The sequence below is a fragment of the Marmota monax genome, unplaced genomic scaffold (assembly GCF_021218885.2).
Source record: "Marmota monax isolate L192 unplaced genomic scaffold, Marmota_monax_Labrador192_F-V1.1 WCK01_AAM20220418_F8-fsc00210, whole genome shotgun sequence".
Taxonomy (NCBI): domain Eukaryota; kingdom Metazoa; phylum Chordata; class Mammalia; order Rodentia; family Sciuridae; genus Marmota; species Marmota monax.
The window spans coordinates 1,463,469-1,477,047 of NW_026695248.1; the positions used below are offsets into that span (position 1 = coordinate 1,463,469).

The following is a 13,579-nucleotide window of genomic DNA, read 5'->3' on the forward strand; positions in this document are numbered from 1 at the left end:
GGTTTGTGATTTATCTTCTCCTCTCATTGTTGAGATCACTGCTGTTTGTGGCCATGCCCTAAGCTATGAAACACCATATCCCTCTGCCCTGTACCATGTCTCCCTATGGAGCTGTAGGAGTGGGAAGAAGAATAGAGTAGCCCAGACTAAAATGCCATGGGATGCCAGCGCTCTTACTGAGGCCCAATAAGTTTTCTTGAATTAAACACTTCTATTTGGTGTATGCCTTTAGCCGTTTACTAGAGTTTAAGTAGTTGTTTAGACTGTTTGGTTTGTTGTATCTCACTTTAGGGAGAGGTTTGCTGAACTCCTCTTGTCATTCAAGGAGTTCTGCCTCAACGCATCAACAGCCACATCTTCTGTTCAGTTTTATTGAAAGATCTAATTTAATTTGGTATTATTCTTCTTGTGGTGTCAGCAAAATACCACCAAATTGGTGTCTTAAATATCTGAAATTTATTTTCTTACAGTTCTCAGAAGCTAGATATTCAAGATTAAAATGCTATCAGGGAGAGCTCTCTTCCTGGCTTTCAGACATCCACCTGCCCTCCCGAGTTCTCATGTGGCTGTTCCTCTTTGTGTGTGTGTGTGTGTGTATATATATATATATATACAGAGAGAGAGAGAGAGAGAGAGAGAGAGAGAGAGAGAGATTGCTGGTGTCTGTTTTGGGACACCAGTCCAATTAGATTAAGGGCCTACCCTTAGGAACTCATTGAACCTTGATTGTCTCCTTCATGGCCCCATCCCTTAAGCAGTCACATTGAGGGTTAGGGTTTCAATGTGTGGATTTGGGGGAAATGCACTTAAGTCCATAACAACCTTTGTGGATCCAAAATCTTGCTACTTTATGTTATTTTCTGAAATTCACTCTGAAGTCCTTGGTTGGAGTCTCCGCTACAGATAGGGGTTTCCCAAGATGCTTCATTGGTGTCAGCTCTGGGGCTTGGGAAACCTCAGAGATTTCTCATTAAGAAATCTCCAACTACAGAACATTAAGTAGTTATACATACTTAATTTGCCCTAATGAACAGTACTGTAGTGAACAGTCGCTGTTGTACACATGTATTTGTACAAGTGTCCTGTCTTGGTTCAGTATGTATACTTAGAGATAAAAATTCTGAGTTAAAATCTGTACCTCATGGTTTCCAAAAATTTTTACATTTGGTCAAACAGGAGAGAATGGTAGTGGTCAACCAAGTCAAATGCTAACTGCAGTTATGATATTCAGATTTAAATTGTGCATACTGCAGGACTGTTGTGTCCATATCTTTACCAGTAAACAAGTACTTGACCACTGCATCTTGCTTTTGACATTTCAGAAAGTTTTATCATTCCAGTTTCCATGAAAAATTTAGTGTCTAGTATAAGAAAATAAAGGACAGAGCTCCTATAAATTTGGTATTTGGATAGGAAATAGATTTGTAAATGATGTTACTTCATAGCTTTGATGAAAGTCTTATTTCATTTGAATGCCAGCTATTGGAAAGGTTGTTATTTTGAAGAATGGGCAGTCTTATGATTTTTTTCCCAGAAAGTTGAGGTAATTAGCTAAGTGTTGCAAGGAAATATATTAAGCTCTTGAGCCTTGGGAAGGTAGGTGATGCTGTTTGGATTTATTTAAGCCAAGACTTAAAATATTTCTGAGAGAGGAGTTTTTAATGTTAGTACATTGGGTAAAAGTTTGAAATTATCTGGGCACAGCAACGCATACTTGTAATCCCAACTACTCAGGAAGCTGACGCAGGCGAATTGCAAGTTCAAGGCCAACCTTGGCAACTTAGCAAGACCTTGTCTCAGATAATAAATAAAAAAGAACTGGTAGTGTAGCTCAATGGTAGAGTGATTGATTGGCATGCGTAAGGCTCTGGGTTCATTACCCAGTACTGCCCCTTCTTTAAAGTGTGACAAAAAATTACTTTTAAAAAAAGTCTTTATAGTTCTTATTACCTTTTTAATAAACCTACACATAAATTAGAGGTTGTACTGTATAGTCAAATGATGGAAAGATCAGTTCCTTTTCTAGTTATCATATCCCATTACATTAACTGAATGTAAAAATGATCAAAGAGTTGGAAATGATGCCATTCCTTTTCATAGTTAACTGTGTTACTTTGAAATCTATTCTAAGCAGGTTTCTCTTTGTCTAGCATAGCTGTGATGAGAACTAGATTGCAATGGTCATGCTGTGAAAAATGCAGTTATGTCTAATAAAATCAGCAAAGAACTTGGGTACAGGTTGTGGTATTCTCATACAAGACAAAATATAGGAAAAATATAAGGATAGTGAGGATTTGAAATAATATTTAATTTTGTGTTTTTTTTTTTTTTTCATTTGTAGAAACGGCGACTTGAACATAGTAAAAATGTAAATACAGAAAAGCTGAGAGCCCCTATTATCTGTGTACTTGGACATGTGGACACAGGAAAGACAAAAATTCTAGATAAGGTAAGAAAACTCTGTATGCATTGAAATAACTTTAAAAACATTAATTTAAAAGCACTGACAAAGCTTTAAAAACTCATTAACACACATAGGTAGTTCTGTTTACGATAAATAATTCGCTAATTTCTTATAGCTTTTATCTTTTTCCCTGTCAAAATACCAGTCTAAATTTGCTGTCTTCTTATAGCTCCGCCACACACATGTCCAAGATGGTGAAGCAGGCGGTATCACGCAGCAAATTGGGGCCACCAATGTTCCCCTGGAAGCTATTAACGAACAGACTAAGATGATTAAAAATGTAAGTAACATTGTATATCATGTGTTTTCATCTCTAACAAAAATTAAGCTATTAACTATTTCAAAAAGAAAAAAAAATAGAGTCTAGTATATCAGACCCATAATACTTACCATTCAGAATTAATATCTGTATTATTTTGCCTTAGATCTTTCCAAGAAATAAAACATCATTATTGGAGCCATCACATTCTGTTTCCTTCCCTTTCTCTCCCAGAAGCAACCACTGTTCTGAAGTCAAAGTTGATCGTTTCTCTCCATGTTTTAACATTGTTAACATTGATCCTCCATGTTTAAGAATTCTTTCCTTTCCCACTGATTTTTTTTTTCTTTCATTAACTCTCATATTTTCTCTACTTGCTTAAAGGTATCCAGTTTTTTTATGTTGAATGTAGCACAGTAAAATAAAAGTAAAGCTTGATGGATCATTCCAATGCAAGCACCCTTTTAATGTTCTCAGGGTTGCAAAATGTTGATATTTCAATCCCATCATCCATGTTCCTGTACTTTTAGAGAAACTTTATCTAATTTACTGTTTGATTGCTTAGTGATGAAGTGCATAGGAAAGGCAGAGTTAGCACCTGATCCTTCAACTTTTATATGCCAGCTTTTAAAATAGTGACCAGTTTGGTTTTGTTTTCTCTTGTGAACTCATGGATTTAAACTTATTTACTGAGTTTCAGTCTGTTTCAGTTATTATTGTGCTGAGATAGTCTCATCTCTGTCAGTGTTTGGCTGCTAGGTCTTTTTGATGCAATTCTGATAGTCCTAGTTTTTTATTGTATCGATGACATCTGGTATAGCAGGATACTATAGATTCATATGACATTATTTGAATAAGCAGGGCATTTTTAAAAATTTATTTAAATTTTTGATTGATGTGGTAAACTTTCTTTAAAAGAAACATACTTTTGGAATTTTTTTTGGTAATTAAGTAAGCTTTAAAATTGGACCAGATACATTTTGCAAATATCTTCCTATAGATAACCTTTGCTATTTGTATCACCTTTAATAATCTTATCAAAATGTAGTTTATAATATAGTTTTATGACTTAAAGGTGCTATTTTTTTCATTGTTTCTGAAAAGTTCTTTTAATATTAATGAAAAATACTAACCATCGTGCTTTGCTTGTTGATTTTCTTTTAAAACCATTCATTTAGAAAAGGAAGTAGTGATATTTTTAAGTTTTTATGGCAGATAAATTGTTTTATAAAGAAGCTTTCATTGTTTTGACTTCTTGAACTTCCCATTGGTTCTAGTTTGACAGAGAGAATGTTCGGATTCCTGGAATGCTAATTATTGATACCCCTGGGCATGAGTCTTTCAGGTAAGAACAAGTCTTTTGTCATCAAGGAAATTTCTTGAAACTTACTCTAAAATTTTAATAGAGTCATTAAACTTTGGGTAATCATTTGAAATCTGTGGTCCCTATAGCAATCCTCATTGATTTAGTTGTGTTTTATTTGTATCCTTGTTTTCTAGAGAAGGAAATCCTTTTTACTAACTCCTGTGAAACCCATTACAAAGAGAAGATTATATTGTGTTGTCCATATTCATTATCATGAAAAACTGAGTCAAAATCGGCAGAAATATTAGAGAAACTTTTGGAGCTCTTTCTAACAGATGTCAATTCTGTGTGTCAGATGAGCCTTTGGCAAGTTAAGGGCTGGCCCTTGAACAGTTTAATGCATATAGTTTTCCTTCCTCATGCCCTGGTTTTGCATTTATATATTCAAACAATTATAGATGAAAATAATCAAAAAAATTGCATTCGTATTGAATGTGTACAGACTTGTTTCTTTGTCTTTTATTCACCAAGCAATACAGTATGATAACTGTTCACATTGTATTAGGTATTATAGGTTAAATACTCCTTTTCTAAAATGTTTGGGACCAGAAGTGTCCCAAGTGTTTGAAGATTGTAGTATTTGAATAGACTTTTATTTTATTCATTTATTTGTGGTGCTGAGAATCGAACCCAGTGCCTCACACATGCTAAGCAAGTGCTCTACCACTGAGCTGCAAACCCAGCTCTTGAACTTTATCCAAAAATCTGAAATCCACAATATTCCCAAATATGAAACTTTTTGAGCATCAGGTTGGTACTTGAAGGTTTTGATTTTGGAATTTTGTATTGGCAATTCTTAACTTGTATAAGTAATTTATAAGTGACTTAAAGTTTACAGGAGGATGTACTATGCCGTTTTATATAAAGGACTTTTTAGCATCATTAGATTATGGAACCTGTCCAGGTCCTGGACCCAATCCCCAGTTTTGTTTGTGTATGGTACGGGGGGATTGTACCTGGGGTCTCATGGATGCAAGGCAAAGACTATATATCCCCAACCGTTTTTGTGTTTTTATTGTTGAGACAGGATCTTGCTAAGTTAGTTTCCCAGATTGGCCTTGAATTAGTGTTTGTCCTGCCTCATCATTCCCACATGGGATTACAGGTGTACACCACCACATCTGACCCCCATAACTGTTCTCATTTTGTCCTTTTTGTTGAGGTTTAACAAAGAAATTACAGTTAAGAAGTATATTGATATTGGAATTTTCTATTCATACATCTTTGTTCTCTTTATAACAGTAATCTGAGAAACAGAGGAAGCTCTCTTTGTGATATTGCCATTTTAGTTGTTGATATTATGCATGGTTTGGAGCCTCAGACAATTGAATCCATCAACCTTCTCAAATCTAAAAAATGTCCCTTCATTGTTGCACTTAATAAGGTAAGTCTTCCTTCTGAAAAATTTAATTTGGGAAAACGCTTCTTAATTTCTGCCTAAAAATTTATACTGCAACATATAAGAACATGCACTCCAGGATAAGTATATCACTGAATGTGTTTTGACCAATTCATTCAAACATACATAACTATTACCATTCAGAATATAGATTATTTTCATATTCCCAGAAAATTCCCTCATGCTTTTTTATAGTCAATCTGCTGCATTCTCCAACTATGCAAACACTGTCACTCTAGACTAATTTTGCCTATTTTAAATTTCATATAAATGGAATCATACAATATGTAATCTTTTGAATTTGGCATTTTGTTACTCGTGTTACTACAGCATTATTCATGTTGGTGCATGTATCATAATTTTTTCTTTCTGTTGCTGAGTAATATTCCAATATCTGGATAATACCACACTTTATCTTTTCACCTATTAAAGGATGGTTGGATTGATTTTAGTTTCAGAATATTAATAAGAAATGTCTGTGGACATTTCTAAACAATTCTTTGAGTAGATTTTATTATCACTTCCTTTTGAGTAAATACTTAGGAATAGAATTGCTGAGTCATATAGTGTATGTTCAACTTTGTGAGAAACTGGCAGATTTTTTTCATAGAGATTATACAAATTTATATTTCACCAACATTGTGTAAGAATTCTGGTTTAGTATTTTTTTTTAGTTGTAGTTGGACACCATACCTTTATTTTTTGTGTGTGTGGTACTGAGGATCGAACCCAGCATCTCACAAGTGCTAGGCGAGCACTCTATCACTGAGCCACAACCCCAGCCCCCCCATCTTTAGTATTCTAATAGGTATGTGGTAGTAAATTATTGCGTTTAATTTTCTTTTTCAAGATGACTAGTGGTTTGAGCATCTTTTCATGCACTTAATACTTATTAAAAATGGCAGCATCTCTCTTTGAAGAGTCTTTTCAAAATGCTTTGCTCTTAATTAGATGGCAAGTTGTCTTATTGTTGAATTTTAAGGGTTCCTTATGTATTTTCAGTGTAAGTCCTTTGTCAGTTACATGTATCCCAGACTTATTCCCTAGTACAGGACTGGATTTTTCATTTTCTTAATGGTGTAAATTGAAGAAATTTCCAAGTTTGGCAAAATCCAACTTGTTTTTAATTATTTTTGTTTCTTTTGTTCTATATAAGAAATCTTTTCCTATCCCCAAGTTTGTTGGAATTTTTTTCAAAGGTTCTGGTTACTTACATAGAGACTTTTTGTTGACGATATTATACTTTCCCCATGGAATTACTTGGGCATCTTTGTCAAAAATTAATTGCCATATTTGTCTGTTCCTAGAATTTATCTTCTGTTCTGTTGGTCTTTATTCATCCTAACACCACTCCTACCCTATCTTGATTATTGTAGCTTCATAGTCAAGTCTTGAAAGCCAATAGTGGTAAGTTCTTCAACTTCATTTTTGTTTCTCAAAACTGTTTTGGCTATTTTAGGTCTTTGAATTTCAGTGTAAAGTTTAGAATCAGCTTGTTTCTGCCAAAAAGCTTTTCAGGATTTTGATTAAAATTGCTTTTACTTTGTAGATAAATTTTGAGAGAATTGACATTTTAACAATGTAGAGTCTTCTGATAGTGAACATTATAACACTCTTTTATTAAACTAGGTTGCCTTTGCTTTCTCTTGGCAGTGTCTTATCATTTAGTGTCCGTATGTTGGACCTATTTTTCTAAATTTATCTCTAAGTGAATTTCATGCTTTTAATACTATTGTAAATAACATTTTAACAATTTGAATTTCCTTCCAACTGTTGATACCACTTTTATGTAGAAATAGTTGATTTTTGTATGTTCACTTTGTATCTTGTGTCTGATAGTAAAACCACTTATATTAGTCCTAGTAGCTTCTTCTTCTTTTCTTTTTTTAAAATAGTGTTTGGTTGTAAATGGACCTTTATTTTGTTTACTTATATGTGGTGCTGGGAATTAAACCCAGTACCTCACACATGCTAAGCAAGTACTCTACCACTGAGCCACAACCCCAATCCCCTAGTAACTTCTTTAGTAGATAATGTGCGATTGTCTTCCTACATAATTTTTATATTCTTGTAAATGCTGTTGTATTTTTTTCCTTATTTGTATGCCTCCTGAATCTTTTTCTTCCTTATTGCCTTAACTAGACCTTCAAGAACAATATAGAAGTAATGACGTTAGACATCCTTGTCTTCTATCCAGTCTTTGGAGGAAAGTACTCAGTCCTTTGTCATGGTGTGATGTTTTCTATAGATTATTTTGTAAATACATTATAAGGGGGGAAATTTATTCTGTTCCTAGCTTGTTGAGGGTGTTGCGATTTGCTTGATCATGAATAGTTGTTGATTTTGTCACATTTTCTTTCTGCTTATATTGAGATGTTCATGTGACTTCTCTCCTTCATTCCGTGAACAACATGAGTTTCTACAACATGAATAACCTTAAAGATGTTAAAAACCAGTCTGTCTTTACTGGAGTAGACCCCACTATAGGTCATCATGTAGTATCCTTTCAATATTTTTGATTTGCTAATATTCTGTCGAAGATCTTTGTGTTCACGAGTGATATTAGTATTTAGTTTTCTTATATGTTGTTTGTCTGGTTTTGATATCAGAGTAATAATATTGACTTCATAAAATGAGTTAAAAAATGTTTCCTCCTCCATTTTATGGAAATTTTTGTGGCCAGATGGAGTTAAGTGTCCACTGGAATTCACCAGCAAAGCTACACCAGTGTAGTATTTCTTAAAGACGAGCTTTTTAGGTTTTTTAATACTATGACAGTTTTTATTTTCTAATATGAGCATTTATTAAGGTATTAATTTCCCTTTTAATTATTGCTTAGACATGTCATGTTTTTATTATCATGTAGATCAAATACTTCTCTGATTTATCTTGTGATTTTCTTAATTCCATTCATTATTTAGAAGAATGTTGTTTAACTTCTAACTATCTTGGAATTTTTTTCCACATTATTGTTTTTTTCAAATTTAATTTCATTGTGGTTAGAGAAAATACTCAGTATGATCTCATTTTCTTCTCTAATTTACTGAGATTTGTTTTATTCACTAACAAATGATTAGTCTTGATGTATATTCTTGATTCACTTGAAAAGAAAATATTCTGCTTCTGTTGGGTTGAATGTTCTATATGAGGCAGTCACGTAGGTGATGGTGGGACTGTTTTCTTCCATTTTCTTGCGCTACTGATTGAGTTGCTGTTAGGAATGTTCAGAGCAGATGAGGCTGTAGATTTGTTTTTACTCTGAGTTCTGTACATTTTTGCTTCATCTTTTCTGAAGATCTCTAATTAGGTGCATACCCAGGATCTCTAATTATGTGCATACCCAGTTAAGGTTGTTATTTTTTCTATTACTGCTACTTCCTCTTGATGAATTGCCCTCTTCTATCATTACTAACTCCCCCATTTTTCTCTGTTAATATAACTTGTCCTCAAGTTTCCTTTAACATTGAAGTAGCAGGTCTTCCTTTCTTGTGATTCTCATTTGCATGGTATCCTATTACTTTTTTAACCTCTTGTCTTTTTCATAATATTTAGAATGCCTTCCTTCTAAATAGCATGTTTTGCTCTTTTTTTTGTGTAGGTGAAGAATTCCTTTCTAAACCATTTACATTTATTATAGTATCAGAATACTTAAAATTTTTAAAAATATGTTTTTGTAGTGGTAGATAGATATAATACCTTTATTTGTTTATCTTTATGTGGTGCTTAGGATTGAACCCAGGGCTTCACACGTGCTAGGCAAGCGCTCTACCACTGAGCCACAACCCCAGCCCCAGCATACTTAAATTTTCTCATATTTATTTATTTTAAGGTGCAGGTGGATATAATACCTTTATTTTATTTTTATGTGGTGCTGAGGATCAAACCCAGTACCTCATGTGTGCCAGGCAAGAGCTCCAGCCCCCATAACATTTGTGCCATCTTGCTTTTTTCCCCCCTTACTTATTTCAAATAAATTTTGTTCCTTTCTCTTACTTATTTTCCTGTTTTTTTTGGGCAATTAAGGACATTCTTATTCTTTTTTTTAACTTAACACTCTACCTTCAAATATTATACCCTGCATGTATCCCTTTGTATATTGCAAGAATATTACAGTGATGTACAGTTTCCTTCTTCCTGTTCTTTGTGCTTTTCTACTTTGGCTACTTTTGACTTTTAAAGGACTTTATCAATGTGATTTTATAATAGTTATCTTTAATTTTTACTGTGCTTGGATTTTACTGAATTTCTTAGATTTATGTGTTTATAGTCTTCATCAAATTTTTTAAATTCTTGGTTGTTATTTCTTCAGGTATTTCCCTGCTTTCATTTCTTAACTATATAACAGAATTCTATGACTTTACTAGGATTCCAGCTGTTTCTTAATTTTGTCTCATAACCAGCTAAAGGTTTCTTTCTTCCATCCTGTCTTTCCTTTATGCTTCAGTTTGGATAGTACTTTTTATTATATTTTCAAGGCTACTAATCTTTCCTTTTACAGATATAATTTACTGATAGACTTACCCAGTGAATTTTTCATTTCAACTTGACAAATTTTAGATTTTTCCTGCTTCTGAGTTGTAAAATTGAGATTGACCTCCTTTATATTATCACCTAGACTGAGATTATGCATTGTTTTGTTATGCTATTATGTCATTTTTTGAGGGGGTACAAATTCCATGTTGTTTCTTTTTTTGAGAAAAAATTTGTTTTTGACACATTTGTACATATTTATCATGTTTCTTTATGTTATTTTTCAGTATGTGTGTACAATGAATTATGACCAAATCAGATGATTAGTAATATCTATCACCTTAGACATTTATTATCACTCATAACTTGTTGAAACCATGAGGGAAAGTTTATTCTGTTATTAGCTAAACAGATTTAATTCTGATTTGAACAGTATAACTAAAACGAGCTGATCTGAGATAGGGCAATAACTTATTTTTTATTTTCTAGTTTTGGGTGTATAATTTTTCCTGGTGATGGTATTGTAGTAATTAATCCTTGCTTCTGTCTACTTTACAAAACTTTCTGGGAACTTGACAACACACATGTGTAGTGTTAGTATAATTCTAGGGTCTTGTATTTTGCAGTCTGTTGGCTGCCTCTCCTGAACTCTTTGGAGGGGCTAGCAGGGGAGATTGGTATCTCAGCAATCTCTCACTTGAAAGGAGGACTCTTATTACAGTCTATAAAGGGCTTTTGTTACAATAAAAGGATTTTTGGATCTACTAATCTTAAATTCTTGAATGTTCTGAATTTTTGAGCATTTTTCTTACAAAAAAACTTTTCCAGATTGATAGGTTATATGATTGGAAAAAGAGTCCTGACTCTGATGTGGCTGCTACTTTAAAGAAGCAGAAAAAGAATACAAAAGATGAGTTTGAGGAGCGAGCAAAGGCCATTATTGTAGAATTTGCACAACAGGTAAGAAAACCTTCCCTTCTTTATGAAAAGCCATTTCTCAGGCTGTTTCTTTCATTACATTATTTTTATAATAACCTCAGCATTTTTATTATAGGCTCTGTTCTCCTACTAACTGGATAGAATTTTTCCTTTATTCCTTCTTTGGTTTTTGTTTTGTTTTGTTGAGAATGGAGTCTTGGCTGTGTTGCCCAGGCTTACCCCAGATTCCTGGACTTGGGGGATCTTCCTGCCTGAGCCTCCCCAATACCTGGGGCTGCACATGCATACCAGCTTGCTTGGCTTCCTTCTTTTCATATCAGAAAGCCAGTACCTTACAGAACTCTTTGCAGACTGAACCTTTTAAAAATCTAAGGTGCCTTAGAAGGAAGCCACTTTCCTTTAATATAGTGCCTCCATCACTTCTATACAGAAGCGAACCCAAGGCCCTCAAGAGTGCTTCAGCAGTTGCAGAATGATTAGTTAGCCCTTTGCTTATCTAGCTTCTCTTTAGTCATTCCCCTCTAGATACCTCCTTTCACAGCTTGGTGTTTTGGAATGACTTTTGCTTCCAGGGTTTGAATGCTGCTTTGTTTTATGAGAATAAAGATCCCCGCACTTTTGTGTCCTTGGTACCTACCTCTGCACATACTGGTGATGGCATGGGAAGTCTGATCTACCTTCTTGTGGAGTTAACTCAGACCATGTTGAGTAAGAGACTGGCACACTGTGAAGAGCTGAGAGCACAGGTGATGGAGGTAATTATCTTCAGGCTTCCTGCTTACTTCCCACTCCAGTAGCGAGTTCCTTGGTTAGAGGATGTTTATGACTTTTAGATGTAATGAATTTGATGCATCATGTGTTTTGTTTCCTTTGCAATAATTTCTGTTAGGTTAAAGCTCTCCCAGGAATGGGCACCACTATAGATGTCATATTGATCAATGGGCGTCTGAAGGAAGGAGATACAATCATTGTTCCTGGAGTAGAAGGGCCCATTGTCACTCAGATTCGAGGACTCCTGTTACCCCCTCCTATGAAGGAATTGCGAGTGAAGGTAAGCATTGATACACAGGACTTGTAAGTTCTGAGGTTGTTTCCTCACTTTGAGAGCAGTTTTATTTTAGATGTCTTCGTATGGAAGGCTGTCCCTCAGCAGAGATTTGTAAATGTACATATTTACCAGACCAGGGCTTCCCTAAAAGATAAATTACATTGTTTTGCTTCCACAGTGTTAATTAATTTTTTATTATTAACCATTTTTTATGTTAAAAGAAACATCCATGCTGAAAAGTGCATAAAATATAGAAGAAAAGTTTAATAATAATAAAGTTTTAGGAAGCAGCCTTGCCACAGATCAAATGTTGCTTGCTGACACCCAGAAGCTTCTACGTGCTTCTTCCTGATGTGAGGTCCCTTTCTTCCCTGATACCTAAGACTTAGCTAGGGCTGCATGAGAATAGCTAACATCTCCATTTTAAACATCCTTAGTTTTAGAAACTGAGTGTGCAGCCCTGAAAGTGTCTGGGCTCTGTATCAGAGGAGTTATTCTTAGTGTGCACTTTTGTATCTTTGACTTTCCAGCTGATAAATAATTTTTTAAGATTTGTATTCCAGGGCTGGGGCTATAGCTCAGTGGTATAGCACTTGCCTAGCATGTGTGAAGCACTGGGTTCAATCCTCAGCACCGCATAAAAATAAATAAAGGCATTCTGTTACAAAAAAAAATTCCAATTATCTGTTCTGTTGAAAATGTAGGCTTTGTTATTACCAGTAGTGTCAGGAAGACTGTTCTTCCCATCTTGTGGACTCCTGCCAGTGTCTCCAGGGTGCACCCTGTAGAGTGGATTGCATGTGTGACTCATTTCACTAGATGAGGTCGAACTGTTATCCACATTAGCCAATAACAAGTTAGAGTCCTGGTTATTTCATATCTTTATCAGGTCTTTGTCATTTTTCTCTCCACTTTTTTTTTTTTTAAAGATTTATAGGAGACACTGGTCTATTATTATTACTTTTTTATTATTTTGTAGTTTGTGTGTATGTCTAGTCTAAGGAATGTTTCCTGACCCTCAGGTCATGAAAATAGTCTCTCATATCATGCAATGCTACAACTTTTCAAATATATGTGGTGGAAAATGTTTTTATCTCTGTAGAACCAGTATGAAAAACATAAAGAAGTAGAAGCAGCTCAGGGGGTAAAGATTCTTGGAAAAGACCTGGAGAAAACACTGGCTGGTTTACCTCTCCTGGTGGCTTATAAAGAAGATGAAGTCCCTGTTCTTAAAGTAAGTTCATTGTTATTATGTCATTAAGGCACATGCTGGGGATGTGACTGAAATGGACATCTTTGCCTTTGTGAAGTCTCTTGATTTCTCAGCAAACTTGATATGTTGAAATTACTTCAGTTTATACAATCACTGTGAATTGACATAAATATTTTTGTATCCACTAGAATCTAGATATGCCTTCTATTTTAAAATAGAATTTTAGATAACCTAATTTATAGAGACAGTCATTTAAAAGCCCATTTGTGGATAGCAGTTGGCCCATATCCAGCAGTTTCACAAAAGCGAACCTTTTAGCTATAGTCTTATTTGTTTGCATGCCAGAGAACAAATATAGGTGTTACTAGCACTGACCTCTTACGTGCCAGGGCCACCATAATGTAGTGGTAGGTCCTGCCAT

At 34.6% G+C, this 13,579-nt stretch overlaps 1 protein-coding gene across 2 annotated transcripts in view; it reads left to right on the top strand.

The window, feature by feature from the left end:
- Window positions 1-13,579, top strand: part of Eif5b (eukaryotic translation initiation factor 5B) — a 59,912-nt gene that overhangs the window by 41,030 nt on the left and 5,303 nt on the right. For both annotated transcript variants that reach the window (XM_046440380.2, XM_046440381.2), the window contains exons 11-18: window positions 2,342-2,449; window positions 2,634-2,744; window positions 4,001-4,068; window positions 5,332-5,473; window positions 10,787-10,918; window positions 11,470-11,652; window positions 11,787-11,948; window positions 13,048-13,179. In XM_046440380.2, coding sequence (XP_046296336.1) covers window positions 2,342-2,449; window positions 2,634-2,744; window positions 4,001-4,068; window positions 5,332-5,473; window positions 10,787-10,918; window positions 11,470-11,652; window positions 11,787-11,948; window positions 13,048-13,179 — 1,038 coding nt within the window. The remainder of the gene's footprint in view (window positions 1-2,341; window positions 2,450-2,633; window positions 2,745-4,000; window positions 4,069-5,331; window positions 5,474-10,786; window positions 10,919-11,469; window positions 11,653-11,786; window positions 11,949-13,047; window positions 13,180-13,579) is intronic.